At 37.3% G+C, this 19,197-nt stretch overlaps 1 protein-coding gene across 4 annotated transcripts in view; it reads left to right on the forward strand.

Moving 5' to 3' along the window:
* Positions 1-19,197, forward strand: part of FAM120A (family with sequence similarity 120A) — a 149,708-nt gene that overhangs the window by 121,680 nt on the left and 8,831 nt on the right. For 2 of the 4 annotated variants that reach the window (XM_036737606.1, XM_036737607.1), the window contains 5 exons: positions 9,726-9,935; positions 11,503-11,686; positions 12,406-12,543; positions 14,463-14,604; positions 17,058-17,154. In XM_036737606.1, the coding sequence (XP_036593501.1) occupies positions 9,726-9,935; positions 11,503-11,686; positions 12,406-12,543; positions 14,463-14,604; positions 17,058-17,154 (771 nt within the window). The remainder of the gene's footprint in view (positions 1-9,725; positions 9,936-11,502; positions 11,687-12,405; positions 12,544-14,462; positions 14,605-17,057; positions 17,155-19,197) is intronic. The other 2 variants (XM_036737608.1, XM_036737609.1) reach the window with 1 other exon arrangement.

A 19,197-nucleotide genomic window follows, 5' to 3' on the forward strand; every position in this document is an offset into this window, starting at 1 on the left:
TCAAATCGTAGCTCTCTGCCTGTGCAACTTTGGACAAGTGACTTAAAGGCCCTAGGCCTCATTTTCCTCGTCTGCAAAGTTGTGAGGCTCAATGTAGATGATCTTTAAGGCCTATCGAGTTCTAAATCTATGATCTTGTCATAAAGGAAAAGGAAATATCTTTCCTTAATCTTGCTTTAGAAACCTTTGCCAATTTCATTTTAGGTTCAACATGGAGAGGATAGAAAAATGACAAACTTTAAAAACTATTTTAAGGGGGGGAGGGGTGCCTCATGTTATCCGTGTGATTATTTTTTATAATTTTGTTAGACATCCCAGGCATATAGTATAACAATTTGACATTTAGTTTACTCCCATGAGCTAGTAATAAACATGACTTCACATTTAGATAATAATCAAACTGCAGAAACTGAATTTCATTTTGTGTGGGATATAGTACCTTAATCTTACGTATACATTTCCTTCTCTATACTATGCTAAAGAAAATAGATGTTATTCATGGTTTTGATATTCTAAATAAACTGTTCTTTGAAAGTAAATTCCCAATTTGGAAATGAGTTGTTAATGCAGTACTATACATTATTAAGCAAATCAGTGAATACTTATTAAATGCCTATTTGCTTACTATTAACAATGTTTCATTTCCATACCATCAGACATGTAGGCCTTTCCAGCATTACTATGTTTAGGTTCTTTCTGGTGTTAGGGAATGAGATTAGGTAGTGATTGTTTTTAGTACTTTGCTATTTTAACAATCATATGTACTTTGTATAATTGTCGTTGACAAGGTACCTAGTGCAAAACATAAAATGGCATGTACTAGCCTTCCTTTTAGCCTAAAATGATGACAGAACTGTGTGTAATCTTGGTGCACCTTTGGTACTATCAATAAAATGACCTGTTGTTATAAGAAATCTTTCTTAATCTATGAAACTCAATATTCACCTAAAATTATAAAATTTCCCAAAGATTTTCCCTTTTCTCAGTGATTAAAGAAGATTTAAAAGTGTGTATGGACCATCTAGAATTGTTCCATTTCTTCTCTTTTGTAATTAAAAAAATACTAACCATTTATATTATTTTTGTATTTTTTTAAAAATTTATTTAACATATTAAGTTTTCAGCATTGATTTTCACAAGAGTTTGAATTACGAATTTTCTCCCCATTTCTACCCTCCCGCCCACTGCAAGATGGCATGTATTCTGGTTGCCCCGTTCCCCAATCAGCCCTCCCTTCTGTCACCCTATTCCCCTCCCATCCCCTTTTCCCTTCCTTTCTTGTAGGGCAAGATAAATTTGTATGCCCCATTGCCTGTGTATCTTATTTCCTAGTTGCGTGGAAAAAACATGTTTTAAAACTTTGAGTTCCAGATTCTCTCCCCTCTTCCTTCCCACCCACCCTCCCTAAGAAGGCAAGCAGTTCAACATAGGCCACATGTGTATCATTATGTAAAACCCTTCCACAATACTCATGTTGTGAAAGACTGACTATATTTTGCTCCTTCCTAACCTATCCCCCTTTATTGAATTTTCTCCCTTGATCCTGTCCCTTTTCAAAAGTGTTTGTTTTTGATTACCTCATCCCCCTATCTGCCCTCCCTTGTATCATCCCATCCCCCCTTTTTTATCTTCTTCCTCCTTCTTTCCTGTGGGGTAAGATATTGAATTGAGTGTGTATGTTATTCCCTCCTCAGGTCAAATCCGAGGAGAAAAAGATTCACTCATTCCGCCTCACCTGTCCCCCCTTCCCTTCCTACAGAATTTGCCACTTTTATGTGAGATAATTTACCCCATTCTATCTCTCCCTTTCTCCCTTTCTCAATATATTCCTCTCTCATCCCTTAATTTGATTTTTTTAGATAGCATCCCTTCATATTCAACTCACCCAGTGCCCTCTGTCTATATACACATACATACACACACACACGTATATTCCCTTCAGCTACCCTAATACTGAGGTCTCATGGATCATACACATCATCTTTCCATGTAGGAATGTAAACAAAACAATTCAACTTCAGTAAGTCCCTTGTGATTTCTCTTTCTTGTTTACCTTCTCGTGCTTCTCTTGATTCTTGTGTTCAAAAGTCAGATTTTCTATTCAGCTCTGGTCTTTTCACTGAAAAAGCTTTAAAGTCCTCTATTTTATTGAAAGTCCATATTTTGCCCTCAAGCATCATACTCAGTTTTGCTGGGTAGGTGATTCTTGGTTTTACTCCTAGCTCCATTGACCTCTGGAATATCATATTCCAAGCCCTTTGATCTCTTAATGTAGAAGCTGCTAGATCTTGTATTATTCTGATTGCGTTTCCACAATACTCAAATTGTTTCTTTCTGGCTGCTTGCAGTATTTTCTCCTTGATCTGGGAGCTCTGGAATTTGGCAACAATATTCCTAGGAGTTTTCTTTTTGGGATCTTTTTCAGGAGGTGATTGCTGGATTCTTTCAATTTCTATTTTACCTTCTGGCTCTAGAATATCAGGGCAGTTCTCCTTCATAATTTCTTGAAAGATGATATCTAGGCTCTTTTTTTGATCATGGCTTTCAGGTAGTCCAATAATTTTTAAATTCTCTCTCCTGGATCTGTTTTCCAGGTCAGTGGTTTTTCCAGTGAGATAGTTCACATTGTCTTCCATTTTTTCATTCCTTTGGTTCTGTTTTATAACATCTTGATTTCTCACAAAGTCACTAGCTTCCACTTGCTCCAGTCTAATTTTTAAGGTAATATTTTCTTCAGTGATCCTTTGGACCTCCTTTTCCATTTGTCTGATTCTGCCTTTCAAGGCATTCTTCTCCTCATTGGCTTTTTGTAGCCCTTTTGCCATTTGAGTTAGTCGATTTTGTACAGTGGTGTTTTCTTCAGTATTTTTTGGGGTCTCCTTTAGCAAGTCATTGACTTATTTTTCATGATTTTCTTGCATCCCTCTCATTTCTCTTCCCAATTTTTCCTCCACTTCTCTAACTTGCTTTTCCAAATCCTTTTTGAGCTCTTCCATGGCCTGTGACCAGTTCATGTTTTTCTTGGAGGCTTTTGATGTAGGCTCTTTGACTTTGTTGACTTGTTCTGGCTGTATGTTTTGGTCTTCTTTGTCACCAAAGAAAGATTCCAAAGTCTGGATCTGAATCTGAGTCCATTTTCGCTGCCTGGCCATGTTCCCAGCCAACTACTTGACCCTTGAGTTTTTTGTCAGGGTATGACTGTTTGTAGAGTAGAGAGTACTTTGTTCCAAGCTTGAGGGGATGCGCTGTTGTTTTCAGAGCTATTTCTATACAGCCAACTCTGCCACACCAGCACTCCTCCTCCTCCCCCACGAACCGCCAACCTGGATTGGACTCAGATCTTAAGCAGGCTCTACACTTCTGCTCTGATCCGCCACTTAATTCCTCCCACCGGGTGGGCTTGAGGCCGGAAGGAACTGCAGCTGTAGTTCTATAGCTGCACCTGTCCCGCACAGTGAACTCCTTCACTCTGTCCCCAGCAGCTTTTCCCACTAACCTTCTCTGTTGTCTTTGGTGTTTGTGGGTTGAGAAGTCTGGTAACTGCCACAGCTCACTGATTCAAGGCACCAGGGCCCACTCCACTTGGCCCCCGGTCTGGCCGGCCCCTTACCCAGCAACCATCCAAGCTGTCCTGGGCTGGAGCCCTGGTTCCCTCTGCTGTTTTGTGGGTTCTGCAGTTCTAGAATTTGTTCAGAGCCATTTTTATGGGTTTTTGGAGGGATGTGGTGGGGGAGCTCACGCAAGTCCCTGCTTTCTGGCCACCATCTTTCTATTTTTGTATTTTTAAGGCCTTCTATGTGCCAGACCCTATGCAGAGTACTTTACAATATTAACTCATAGTGGTCCCATAAAGAGCTGTCTGCTTGGAATATGGTTTTGCATCAGAATTTTATTTCAATATGTACTTGATTGTGTAAATATCTAGACTGAATATAGTAAAATTAGTATTGAACTAAATAGGTGCATTCTTATAAATATCAAAATACATTTCTGGCACTTATATAAATAACTTTTGTGGGTGGAAGGGAAGAAGGGAGTGACTTGGTGTAGCATGTTTCTTAGAGATGTTGAGAGTATTTCCCCTTTATAATCTTAAGCTCTGATTGTTAGCCTGCAAATGGAGATTTAAGTAAACCTTCCAAGAAGTGTTTTCTTAAGAAGTCTTAATATTGGGGCTAGGAAGGGGAAATGCTGTTCCCTGTTTGTGACATAAAAGCAGAATAGTTCTTTATATGGAAACTTGCAAACAGATATCTTCCCAAGTTTGAAGTGAAGGCACATTAGCTCCTTTGCCATCACTTTGCCAGGCCATTTTTAAAGAACTGTTTTAAAAATATTAAAGTTGTAATTTTGAAAGCATTTCTGCCTGTGTATCTGCCCTAAGGGGAAAATTTTTTTTAAATAAAAATTAACATAGTAAAGGAAAAGAATTTATCATTATGTGAGTAAGGTTTAGGATTAGTAGAGCTAGTGTTATTTTGGAACTTAACAATTGTGAACATGTCTCATTTATTTGAGCAGCTGATCCTCTCTCCTTTGATGTGACCTCCCCTTTCCTCCAATTCTAAAAGGCTTCAATTATCCTCACTGTTTCTTAGCATGTATACAGAAGAAGGTCTGTTTTGGTGGATCCTGAAATTATTTCCCTTGCTAACTCTTTGACTGGGAATTTTTAATGTTAATGAAATAGGAATAGGAAGATCTTTCCTGTCCATGAATAGGTTAATATGACCACGTGTCCAGCTCACAGCTGTGATTCATCCTGAGTCATGTGCATTCCATTGGGGGAGGAGCTTGTTTAAAGGGGAGGCTTGTCTATGGAGAGGCTTGCTTGCTTGAAGGCTTTCGCACCTTTTGGTAATTAGGCACCGAAACAGGAAGGTTGTGATGCCTTCTGGCTATATATATATATATCCTTAGGTTAGCATTTTGCTTTGGGCCTCACTCATGGTAAGAACGTTCTTGTGATTTGGCCAGACGGGACCCTGGGTAGCCTATATTAAAGAGCCCCCAGCTTAGAAAACCCAGATGTTGATGCTTCTCTCTCTGTCTGGTGACTATGAATATATTGCTTTGGTCAGACCGTTGGCAGCCCTGTCTGTTGATCTGTGCTAATTTCTCAGACAATTAGAAGCCCTGTCTGTTGATCTGTGCCATTTTCTCTACTTGTATTTTTTCTACGTTCAGGGTGCTGACCTCTCCCCTGAACCAAGTGAATGATATCTATGTTTGTTTAAAGTAAGATTGTCGACCTCTTTTAAAAGCTATTTTTCCTTTAAAAGCAGATCAAAGAACCTGTGCTAGCTGGCCATCCTGGGTATGCTACAGTGCTTGCTGGTACAGAATTGGAATTTGAATCTGTAGTGGAAAGAAGAACAGCTTTTGTTTGTGTAGTGGACACACTGGTCTTTGAGTTGGCCGTGCTAGGCTCAAGTATTGGTCCTGATGCTTATTAATTGTGATCCTGAGCAAATCAGTTGGCTCTCTGAGCCTGGTTTCCTCATCCATAAAATGGAGATATTTTGTAATACCTACCTGAGAAGATTATTACAAGAAAATTAATAGTCTTTAGGCTGGTTGTTAAACTCTTACTAATATTATCAGTGAGTATTTGTATATTTATTATATATGTCTGGCAAGATCATACTCATCACCAAAGCTGTTAAGAGATTTTTCATATATAGTATGTATATACATATGTACTATATATAGTGTATATATGCAAATACATATATATGTATAGTGCCAGACTTCTACTTCTAACCCATGCTTCACTAATTATCAATTATGTCACTCTCTGTATACCTCAGTTTCCTCCTCTGTTAAATGGATATGAAAATAGTTTACCTACATCACTAGGTAATTTTTTAGAATCCAGTGAAGATTATGTAAAGCACAAGAGCTATATAAGGTGGTATTCTATATATGTGTATATATCATGCATGTAGAGATATATAGATAAAGATATAAGGCTAAGTCAATAACTTAAAAGAATTGGCATATCTTTAAAATACTTTAGTACAGAAACATGAACAAAAATGTAGTCAACATTGTGTGGTCAAACCTAGTAATAAGGGTTTGTAGTAATGTGCATGTTAGAGGTCAGTAATATCTATGAAAAATTCGATTCACCATAGTTACTGATGGTCCCTCATTGGCTTGCCCAGGGGTAAAGAGGACTGGAATAGGAGTTAGAAATCCTGGGTTCTGGTTCTAGTTCACCTGTCTATTAGCTGTGTAACCTCTAGAAAGTCATCTGAGCCTAAGTTTCCTCATTTCTATAAGAATGATAATTTCATACCCTATCTCACAAAATTGTTGTGGAATGAGGTAATGTAAATGAAAATACTTTGTATGCTATAAAACAATATAAAGGTGTGTAGTTCAAACTCCTGGCATCCCTTTATTATCCATTGCTACCCTAAGCTTTCCAGTCTTATCTCCTGCTATTTCTCCTGCATCATAGATGCTTTAGCTAAACTAGACCTCTTTCCCCCCAAAAAACATACCTTTGCTTCCCCATAGTTGTGGCTTTGTTCAAACTACTTCCCTATTCTTAGTGTGTCCTCATTCTCTCTCTTTACCTTTTAACCTCCTATAATTTAAAGCCCAGTTTAAGTGCCATCTCCTCCATGAAATATATTGGGAGGTCTAGATAGACAGGTGAAATGGACATACCTTTCTGGGAAGGGGAGTATTCTTCCCCCCCACCTACCCCTCCCCCCCATATCTCCTGGAAAGGTATCCTAGTTAAATTCAGTGGACTGAAAAAAAAAATTGGTGAACTCTGCCCTAGCTTACTAAAGGCTAATTTGATAGCACCAATAAGATCATTCATATTGAGCTTTAGAATTTATTCTCTAGTTTTTGTTCTTAGAACAACAGATTTATTATTAAAATGTTATTATCTGCTGTGAGAAGTTGACAGCATGTAAGCAGGCAGGGTGAGAAGAGGGAAAACAGCTCAGTACTGGAAAATTTTCATAGATAATTACAAACTAAGTCATTCACATGGATAATCAAAGAGTTAACCATATTCTTGCTAGCATATAAAAGAAAAAACCTAAAATCAATGGAAATTTGTAATGAAAACTAAGTATGAAAGTATGCAAGCATAAATTAGAAATATATGTACTAGTTAAATGTGTATAGTTAAAATAGTGAAATACTATGGGTTTTTTTTTTCAGTTCTCATCTATTTACTGTTAAACTTTTTGGCAACCATATTCATTAATCATTCAAACCTGAATTACTTCAACTTCAAAAAATAAGTGGTTTATTGGCTGTTGATACTGCCCTCATTCCAGATAGTTTCGTGCAATGATGCTGTGGCCAAAATAGTTAATTTCCTGCTGAGGAACTTCAGATAGCATAGTCCATTACCAGCTAATATACACTATTTTAACTTCCAAGAACTTTCATTCTACTGACTTTTCAAGAATTTTAGGATCTTGATGCCACAAAGTATGTCCAAAACCTGGACATGTGGAATCATTTAAATGTTGTGAGATTTTCATTATAAAGAAATCATGCCAAATAATCATTTTTAATCTATCAAGCACTTACTGTCTAGTTCTATATGAATACTAGTGTGCTAAGCTGGGAATCCAAAGACAGTTAAAATGAAGACTCTTTCCTCAAGGCACTCAGGGCCTGACTGACACTGGATTTGGGGCTCCTCAGAAGCCTGGGGAGTTCTTTGTCTGGGAAAGAAGCTGCTGGAAGTGGTGCATTCACTGGGGACAGTACAGAGTAAGGGCCAATACCCCCGAGCCTTCAGCAGTAGTTCTGACAGCTGTGTGGATGGACACTCTGTTTCTGCCCTCCCACTGTTAGGTTGAGCTATATGTTAGGGACGTGGTACTGAATCAAGCCTCAGTCTTGTGACAGCCTTGACTGAGTTCTCTCGTTCTGTCTTACTAATGGTCAGAAAGAACAGCTCTGATTCCTCTTCTGCCTGACAGCTCTTCATATTTTTGAAGACATTCTTGTGTGTTTCTGCATACTCCCCTCCTCTACCCCATCCCCAAATCTACTTTAGGTCTCAGCTAATAATATTTATACGGCATGATTTCAAGGTGCTCAACTATCCTGGATGTTCTCATCTAGATTCTTTTGTTTATCTATTTCCATTTTAAAATGTGGTACCCAGAACTGAACACAGGTCTGTGGGTGTGTTTGCACTCATGCACTGCTGCTAACAGATTGTGGTAGAAATATCACCAGAACTAATTCTGGTCACTTTTCTTCTGTTAATTCATATTCATTAAGTTTTTGGCTACTGTATCACATTTCTTGCTCATTAAGATTGTAGCCTACTAAAACTCCCCATTTTTCAGACAATTTACTCATGCCTCTCTCATTTTGCCTTCAAGCAAATTTTTTAACCTGGTTTTAAGACTTTACATTTATCTCTATGAAATTTTGTCATCTTCAATTCATTCCATGTTCTAGTCTGTCAGGATGTCTTCAAATACTGCCATCCAATTTGTTTTTATGGTTTTATGTCATCTGCAGATCTGATAAACATATTTGCCATCTATTTCATCATCCAGGCCATTGATTTAACAAATAAATAAATAAATGCTGCCAGGCCAGGTGCAGATCCCTGGAGCATCTGAAAGGCCACCTTCTGAGTTGGTGTGTTATGGTTGAGTCAGCGTACTTCCATCTTTTCCACAGTAGCTTTTCTATCATGTAGGTAAACTCTGCCTACAGCATTATACTGATTTTAGTCAGTCTGGTAACCTTGTTGAAAACAAAAAACAAATTGAGGTTGATAAGCTATATCAATGTGAAGAGGTAGAGGCAGCCACACAGAATAAGACCCCATAGAGCTGGATAAAATAACTAGGTTCTTAGATACCTACTTTATTTGCAGTATTCCTGCTAGAGACTACCTCCTGACAGCAGCTTAAATAGACAGTAACTGGAGTAAAGATTCTTTTAAACAACATCATCCTTGACCCTGGTTAGAGGACCCTGATTCCATAAAAAACACTTGCTCTCAGGCAGTAACTTTTTCTTTGCATGGATCCTGTATTCAGAAATTGAGGATTACCTATCAGTGGTTAGATTATAATCAGTCAATAGCATTTACCAAGTGCATTGGTTATATAAAAACAAAATTAAACAATCCCCTGTAAAATTTTGTTTCATAATTTAAAATAAGTGTATTATCCTTACACATAAGGGCATTGTGGAATTAGTCATTTAAGCAAGACAATTACTAATTATCTGATGTTTCAATGCGAATGTTTTGGTATATTTATAAAACATATTCTTATTTGTTTAATACAACCAAAGCTCATTTTACTGTAAGGAAATGTGTAACAAGGCAGAATGGTAAAGATAAGGTAGTACTGTACTCAGCAGACTCTGAAGAACAAGTTGAAGTTGCAGCTTGCTAGCTACAAGTCGTAAATTCTTTGTTTAAGTTTTCATTTCTTCTTGTTTTTCCATCTTTAAAGTGGGGACAATACTGGGAGCTACCTTAAAGGATGGTAGTAAGAAAAGTGCTACAAAACTTCTTATGAATTTGAGTTTAAAATAAGAATCATTCTGAAGAGCTTAAAAATGTAATAGGAAAGTTGGTATTAAAATTGTTAATAATATTCTTTAGCTAATGAATTTCCCATTTTAGCCTTGAAGAACTTAACTCTTAAGGGGGAATTATAAACGGTAGTACTTTTATACCATAGAAGTTACTTTTTTTCCATTTAAAGATTGAGAACCTAGATCCACGAGGAATTCAACTGTCAGCTTTGTTCATGAGTGGTGTGGATATGGCACTCTTTGCAAATGACGCATGTGGACAGCCAATCCCTTGGGAGCACTGCTGTCCTTGGATGTATTTTGATGGAAAACTCTTCCAAACCAAACTCATCAAAGCAAGCCGGGAGAAAATTCCACTCATTGACCTCTGTGATGGTCAGGTAGGTGACCATAAATGAATATGATGTAGGATTGTGGGACTCTAGTTTCTAATGTGAATAACATTGCTGTTTGCTTTCGTTTGTGCAAATAAATAATTCTTTCTGTATCTCTTGTCCACTTACTCTGTACTTATCATCTGAAATGTTGCTTTTGTGAACAGACCATGTTCCCCATAGAGCTGGGTGCACAGTAAATGTGGAATAAATATTTGTTGGTTTTGAGGATTACTGAGTCATTCTTAGCTGAATGATGTGTGTCTGTGTTTTAGCAGTTGATAAATCCAAACTTGTTACACATTTGTGCGAAAATAGCTAAATTTTTGAAATTGCTATAACTGAGAGAGAAATAGAGCAGTGCTTAGTGGACATCTAAGTGTGGCAGCATGGCGTAATGGATGGAGAGCCAGCCTGCCTGTCTGGTGTCACAGGAGCCTGAGTGCAAGACCTGGACACCTCACTTAACCTGTAATGCCCAAGCACTGCGAAGACTATATTGCAGACTTGTGGGTGGTCTTCTGGCATTGGCAAAGTACTTTCCTCACTAGTCCAGACCCTCTTTTTATTCCCCACCCACTTATTCTCACCCCACCTACTCATTCCTATCCCATCCCTAAGAAGATATAATGATGGGGGAGATTAATCTAGAGGAAGTAGTGGTTATCTTAGCATTACAGGGGTGAACTCTTCATGATTTACAGGAACAGAAACAAATAGAACATTTTTATTAAAGCTAATACATAAATTTTAAAACAAATTTAAAGTTATATTTGTATTTTCTTCTATAGAAGGAAATCTTGTTATACATTTGCAGTTTCCTTAATTCTTTCCAATGCAAATAGCAAAGAAACCAAAAGTTGGAGGATCAGTCAATAAATGGTCAGTCATTAAGCATCCACTGTGTATCAAGTACTGTGTGAGGGTTATAAAATAATAAATTATACAAACTAAATCCATAAAAGTCTTGAGCATTTCTATATTACAGCAGCAACAACCAAGAGGAAATGAAAGGGAAATCCCCTTCATTATATTAACTTTTGCACTCAGGTCTCTTCAGTACTCTGTGTCCTGCTTTCCACATTTATAAATGGTGATTGTTATGCTAAATATTCAATAATATTAATGTAAAGATAAAAAGAGGCAATGAATGTACGTGGATTGGAAGGAAGATTACTGATCCGTTCTTTCAATATCCATTTACTCTCCACTCTGCATATCACCCTGGGCTTGGCATATTTCTAAGAAGAGGGGTGGAGGAAATCACCAAGGATTTTTTAAAAGTCGTATAAAAGTTGTAATTTTTTTTAGTTTATCAATATTTCTGGTCTGAAGATGCTTTAATAACCTTTGAGTATATTAATAAGAATTCAAAAAACTGTCTACGTGATGTTTCTCAGATTGTGTTCCCAGATTTCTGAAGATACTGCTTTAAAAAATTATCATTTTATCGGCTGATAGTTTTGCAGTTAGATGTGTCCTAGTAATTTTATATTTTTTCTTTCAGTATTAATTTATAACAGTTTAAATTATTGATAAAATCTTTAAAATATATTATGCATTTGATTTCTAGGCTGAGCAGGCTGCCAAGGTAGAAAAGATGCGCCAAAGCATCCTGGAAGGATTAAATTTCTCCCGGCCGAATCATCCACTCCCTTTTCCACCTCCTCCTGCTCTGCCTTTCTATCCAACTTCAATGTATCCTCGACACTTTGGGCCAGTCCCACCACCTCAGGGCAGGGGTAGAGGTTTTGCTGGTAAGTACATGTGAAAGGCAAAAGTTTTTTACTCACTCAAATGTATTTTCTTTTACTTTTATATCTTTTATTGTGTCTAATAATAGTCACATAAATGGCTAAAGTAGAATATGGGCTATGTTTCTAATGCTGTTCAATTTGTCCACACTAAACACAATATTTAGAGTTCATCATTGTTAGTAATACCTATGAATGCTGCAGTGGGGGTGGGCAGTGGAGGGGGATGCCAAAAACTATATACACTTTCAAAGTTCCATTTATCTATGCCAAAAGACTGGGAGGAAAATCAGGATCTAGAAACGAAGTTTGTGAATGTGACTCAAACCAAGATAGACACCTTCTCTCTATCTGTAAATGTATTCTTTAATGGTTATGTTAGGGAGCTTTCTCCCTTCTCTAGTTCCAGTCATTAGAACCTTCCAGAAATCAGCCTTTGCCCAAAGGTAATATTGATACATAGTCTGGATCAACTCTCTGGAAGGAGTCCTGGGGAAGTGACATGCCCATGTTTTGCCAATTTTAACCAAAACTCTAGGGTAGTGAGGTGTTCTTAGGTTGTTTAACAAGATAACTCATTCCTCAATCAGCTTTCAGTGTAAGTTTTTCTATTTATTAAAGTCATATTTAAATGAGGCGGTCACCACAACTTAGAACCAAGCACCGAGGTAACTCTTCCTTCCTGGTGAATCCCCTGTCTCTCTCTGCCCTGGGTCTAACAGGAGTCTATGGCTTTGGAGGCCCTTATGGGGAAACAGTAGCGACAGGTGCTTACCGTGCCTTCCGGGTGGCAGCCACAGCAGGACACTCCGCAGCCTTCTCTGGCAGTGACAGCGGCAGGACTAGCAAGTTACAGGGCGGTAATTATACCTACACCTTTTTTAGAGCTTCTGCCAACAGCTTCTGCACCATGGTCTGATGGTCCTCTACTGATGGCCAGTTTTTCTTCTTCCTTAACTGCCTAATAACTGCTGCCCTCTTCTACAGAGAATTTTTCCCTCTAGGTCCCTGTGATGGCATTTACTAACTGCTAGCCTCAGCTAGAATCTTTCTTCAGACCTTAGTAACCTCTTAATACATTGCTGTGTCCTCCTGTGAGTTTTCAAATGCATCTAACCATCTTAACTAATTAATATTCATGATAGGAAGAACTACTTTTGAAAAAAAGTGTCATTGTTTTATATGTAATGGCATCTCCCAGTAGAAGATAGCAAAATTTGGTAGATTTTAATGCCAGACCAGAAATGCTGGCATAAAGTTTTTGAACGTTAATTATAATCTGTTTTTCAGGAATATGTCAGATAAGGATGATTAATTTGAAAGGGCTGATGACTTCTGCCTAAAATGGAATTTATGGCACATATTTAACATTGGTCATTGATTCCACAGTACAGGATAAGCTAGTTCTGTGCTTTTAAGTGGCTGATGTACTTTTACTATTCACCAAAATCATCTTATCAACTCAGTCTATTCAATATACTTACACAGCGTGGCAGGATGTATTTTTTTTAATAGCAATAAGGTAGCAAAGATCAGCCCCGGGTTATTTGCAGGCTCATGGGGTTGCTCTTCCCTTCCCCCTTCCATTTCCTGTCTGCCTTCACTACCACTGCCTTCTCCCATCCAGGCCTTTACCAGGATGGTTTCCTCCACAGCTTTCCTTTCCTTCCATTGTGCTACCTTACTAATTTCTCTATTAGATTCTCTGCAAAGCTGCATCTGCTCCTTGACCTAACAAATGTTCTCTATGACACTGTTTATTTCCCCAGCCTAACCCTGGAATTAGCTAATGGTTGGGGTGAATTTGAGTGAGGTTGGGAGGTAGGGGCACTATAAGGATAGAGGACATTGACTATCAACCAGTTTTTCACCTCTTCCTTAGGGGCTCATAACAACCTGACCAAGACAAGGGACTATAGGATCTTATGTGAGGGAGCTTAAATCCCACTTCTCCCTTGCTGGGAGAGTTTCATTCTATGTGGAGCTCTGACAGGAACTCATTATCTACACTGATATTCACATCATTGCTAGCTGGCTCATACATAAATCTCTCACTTTTTCAGACACAATTCTCTTTTGTATCTGTAGGCTCTTGGATGGGTTATAGAGCTTTGAACCATGTGTAACACAGCAGTAGTTAATCTAAGTTAATTAACAAATAATACTTATGACCCTTCTTGAGCTTGTTGATACCAGACATTAAAATTTGACAAACAATAAGAAATAAAATTGAATAGGTTTTAAACAACACAGAATTACAGGAAAAATGTTTTCTTTATCTAACAAAAAAGTTTCTTAGCTTTTTAAATTGATAGCTAAGCTCTATTAAAAGGTGTCCCTAAGTAGCACACTTTACAGAATCTGTTCCTATCTAAGGTCAACTGAGATAATAGGTTAAGGCAAATGTTAAATTGCTTAAGAAAAGGTAGCATCTTCTATTTATGGCCTAAGGCACATTTTAGGCCTAGTACACCTTACATCATTCAGGCTTTTTGAGTACCTGGAAGTGCCATGACAACAGGAGTTAAGGTTTTTACAATTTGTTTTATAAGAGAAGCAGATCTAGTGCTGGAAATAACTGGGATAATTAAAGAGTAACAAAATGCTCTTTTGCAATTAAAAAAAAAAGGTAGACATGGGTATTCCACACAATAATAATGAAGTCTATAACTAGAAGAGGGAATCTTCATATAAAACAAAGTTGGGGAAAGAATTACATGCTTCCATTAAGCACCTTTAATTCTGTGGTTGTAAAGATTTTTTTCTCTTTTTTGTGCAGGAGTCCAACCTATTCCTTCTCAGGGAGGGAAATTAGAAATAGCTGGCACCGTTGTTGGCCATTGGGCTGGAAGCAGACGAGGACGGGGTGGACGAGGGCCTTTCCCTCTACAAGTGGTTTCTGTGGGAGGACCAGCAAGAGGGTAAGTTCAATACAGGGGACTTGTTCTTTAGATTGAAGACATTTAAAAAACTAATACTTAGCTAAATAAACAGTTTGAAATTAGTTGAAACTTCCTCATTTCATACTTTCCAATTCAGAGAGTAAGTGGTTCAGGTGGAGTAAATCATTCTCAATAAAGTTCTTATTCTGTGTGACATTTTATTGATCTTTCAACCTTATGTATACTTTTAGTTGCCACATATTGTCATATTTACATCCACAGCATCTCTTGCATCTGATCGATTCTCTCTCTTCACTCCACTGCCACTCTAGGTCAGAACCTAACCTCTTGCCCAAACTCTTGTCATTGGTCTCTGTGCCTCAGGTCTGACCAATGGCTCAAATACAAGCTCCTTAATTTGTCATTTAGAGTTATTCACAACCTAGCCATGACCTTCCTTTGTAGCCTTCCTCTGTATGACTCCCCACCTTCCTAGACGTTATAGTACAGCTACTTTGGCCTTCTTGCCCTTTCTTCCATACAACCTTCTGTCTCCCAGCTTATGCCTTTGCACAGGCACAGTATGCACACCCTGCCTAGAGCTACCTTCACCATCCATAAGAAGTTTCCCCTCTTCTTCTCTGCTCCCCTTCACCTCCAATAGCTCTCCCTCCTCAAATCATATGTATTTGTTTTGTGTCTTTTATGTAGAAGGATGTAATGAGTGGAAAGTTGGCCTTGAAGCTAGTCAAATCTAGGTTCAAATTCTGTTTAGACACACTGACTACAGAGTCTTATCTGCTTGGACTACTTAACCTCTCTCAGGGCCATTTCTTTTCTAAGATTGTGTAAGCCACAGAAAAGTTATGAAGCTTCATTGATAGGTCTTCATACAGAGTTCCCTACAGCAACTGAGCCAAATTTATAAGAATAAGAGCCATTCCTCAAATGATTAAATGGTCAAAGGATATGAATAGGGAGTTTTCAGAGGAAAAATTCCAGGCTTTCAATAGCTATATAAAGATGCTCTGATGCACTGATAATCAAAGAAAAGCAATTTAAGATTACTCTGAGCTACCACCTTATATCCAGGAGACTGGTGAAAATGACAGATGCCAGAGGGGATGTCAGAAAAGCTACCCTAATACACTGTGGAGATGTGAACTGGCCCAACCATTGTGGAGAACAATTTGGAACTATGCCCAAAGGGCTATAAAAATGTCCATGCCCTTTGACCTAGCAATGCCACTACTAGGCCTGTATCCCAAAGAGGTCAAAGGAAAGGGAAAAGGACCTATATGTACAAAAATATTTATAACAGCTCTTTTCTGTAATGTGAAAGAATTGGTACCTGAGAGAGATGCCCATCAGTTGGGTACTGACTGTGGTATGTGAATATGATAGAATGCTATTTTGCTATTAGAAATGATGAAGGGGATGATTTCAGAAAAACCTGGGAGAACTTGTATGAACTGATACAGAAGTGAGCAAAACCAGAAGAACACACAGTAAACAGCAATATTGTAAGAATAATCAACTGTGAAAGACTTAGTGACTCTTATCAAGGCAGTGATGACCCACCACAGTTTAAAATGACTCATGCTAAAACATGGTATCCACCTCCATAAAGAGCACTTGTGAACTCTGCGTGGAAATTGAAGTATATTTTCTTCTCTTTTTCCCAATTTTTTTGGACTTGGCTAATGCAGAAATTTTTTTTGCAAATTTACATATTTGTGATAGGTTTTGCTTTTTTTGACTTCTCAATGGGTTGGGAATGGAGAGGGAGAAAATTTGGAACTTTAAATTTAAAAAAAAAAAATCCTCTATAACTGTAATGATAATAATATTGGACCTGTACCACTGAAATCACCAACCTAGTTTCCATCCCTATATTTATCTGCATGTTTATTTATGTCCATATCATCTTGTCTGGTATATCTAAGCTCTTTGAGGGCAGAGATTGTTTTAGTTTTAGCTTGGTACACCTAGCATCCAGCACAGTGTCTGTACAGGCTTAATAAATGTTTATTTTTTTAACTGACTAGTGCTTCTTTTGCTTTTCTTTTAAATGAAGATGATAGAAACAAGTCAGAATTGTTTCTGATGTTCTGTAGTTGATAACGCATTTTAAAATAATTTTTGTTTAAATGTAACTATTTAAATGAAAATAATTCCTGGCAATTTGGGTTGCATTTTATTACTAGGGCAAAGTTCTTTAAAATTCTTTTTACATCGGTGGAAAACAACATTTTGTATTTCCTTAGTGTTTTTGCATGAAATGAGTGTGTATTAAGTTATAAATAATGATCTCTTGGTTTCTCTATTTTCAAAAAATTTTGGTAATACAGGTAATAAATTAGTCACTCTTCAGAACATTAAATTAAGCCCAGTTTGTGCCCATTGAATTAGCTTTCCAAGTACAGTTTTACTTTATTTGAAGAACTGTCTGTGAAAGATTTAAATAAATTTATTTTTGTTTTATACCTTAGGCGTCCAAGAGGAGTTATTTCCACACCAGTGATTAGAACATTTGGAAGAGGTGGAAGGTACTATGGAAGAGGTTATAAAAGCCAGGGAGCAATTCAGGTAATCAAAAAATTATTTCCTTGCTTTACTCTGTATACCATTCTAAGTTGGTCCTCCACTTTGCATGGTTTTTTTTTTCTCTACTGCTCTCTGCAGGAAAAGGAATTTAGAATGGTCTCTTTGCTAGCAAATCATTGACATTTCTGCTTATTAGTGAGAATGTTAGTTAAGGATAACCATTCTAAAATATTTGTCACCAGTAGATTTAATGAAAGTGGTCCAGATGATTTCAGGGACAAGTTTGTGTGAAGCATCTTTAATTAAAAACAGATAATTTAAGGGTTTAAGAAAAAGCTGTAGATTAAAAAGATCTTTTAGAACTCTACCCTTCTTCCCTTCTTCTGTACTATTTTAGCCAGTTCTATTAACCTATCTCTTTTTTTAATTGCTTTTTTTCCCAGTTTATCTGAGCATGTCCACCATAGAAGATTGTAGTTGCTGTTTGATAATGTTTTTTTGTCCACTGTAACACTTGAGAAAAAATGATAGCACTTAATTGAAATGTCCAACTTTTATGTACTATACTAATTATACATGCATAAACAATATTATACTTATTAAAACTTTTGAAGAGTAGTTCACTCTTATAATCTAAGCAGGAAATTCCTCTTCCAAGAAAACCCTCCATCTCAGGGGTTATCCTTCCCCATACTCCATCCCTTAAAATATAGTTACACTTTGTTGTTTTCCATTGACTTTTTAATAATAAAATCTTAGTCTTGGGGCATGGGGGGAGCCAAGGGGAAGATACCAAAAGCATTTGGGAATATGTGCAACAGAAAATGATGAGAGTTAATGCTGAAATAAATAAGCAAGTAAACAAGCCAATACAAGAAAAAGGGAAAAAGAAAAAGAATTGCCGTTTTCTCAACAGGAATCTGTATTTTGACCTGAAGAAAGTGGTCCTCATGGACAGTCCAAGTGTTGAAAATGTAGCAATCCTATCTGGTGGTACAAAGGCCTGACCTACGCTAGTAAGATCTGAATTGAGAAAGAAATGAAAATGGTAAACAGAAATGGGAAATGATAGTTTGAGTGATGTCAACTGTCTGTGAATCTAATAATTGCATCCAAGGTTGGAAACTATTTGAACAAAGGGAGAATAAATTCTCTGACATGTCCAAGGGAAGTAGTATTCATAGTCTCTGGTTGTTTTTACTTCTTACTGCTAACATCTTGGTTCATGCAGATGGACCCCAAATAAGTATATTTTCTGTGTTCAAGGTTCAAGAAACAGGTGAATTTTTAAAGTATCTAGTTTATTGTTACCTCCATGCTGCCATACTCCACAGTTTCTTACTGACGTACACCAGGGTATAAAAAAATAAAGTGGTTATGATGAAATGCATTGCACTAGGGTTTTGGGGTCTGTGAACCCTCAGGTCAGTCCAGTTCCCATGTGATACAGTTCCAAAACTTTCATTCATAAGATTACATTTTCATAAGTTAATTTTAATGCTTGGTATGATATTTTAGTAATTAATAAATTTATGGAAGTATTCAAAGTATGACATTGAGATTGTACTTTAACTCTAAAATGTTATAGGATTTAAGTGAAGAAGTTTAGAAGTGAAATAATAAGAGAAGGCTTCACAGAAATGGATTGAGTTTGATTTCGGCTTTGAATGATAAATAGAATTTGGTAAAATGGAAAGAAATAATTCATGTATAGAATAGAACATCATTCTAGAATCAGAAGGCTGGAAGGGATATCAGTTAGACATCAGTTAGTCCCAACCTCTTCTTTTATAGATGAAAATATTAAAACCCAGCCTGGAGGTTACATGATCTCAACCCTAGGTCTTAGTATCAAAATTGGAATGTAAACCAAGGTCCTGTGATTCTAAATCTAATGGTCTTTTCACTGTGCCGCAACATGTTCTTTTCCTGGACAGTGATGATGCATCAGAGTAAGGCCTAGGGAAGCTGTCCTGAAAATTGTCCTTAGTTCTCTGTAGCAGTTTGCATTGTAGAAAACCATTCCTGAGTATTTCATGACACAGAGCAGCTATAGGCAAACTTTGTAATGAATTGGTTTGTGCT

The sequence above is a fragment of the Trichosurus vulpecula genome, chromosome 9 (assembly GCF_011100635.1).
Source record: "Trichosurus vulpecula isolate mTriVul1 chromosome 9, mTriVul1.pri, whole genome shotgun sequence".
Taxonomy (NCBI): domain Eukaryota; kingdom Metazoa; phylum Chordata; class Mammalia; order Diprotodontia; family Phalangeridae; genus Trichosurus; species Trichosurus vulpecula.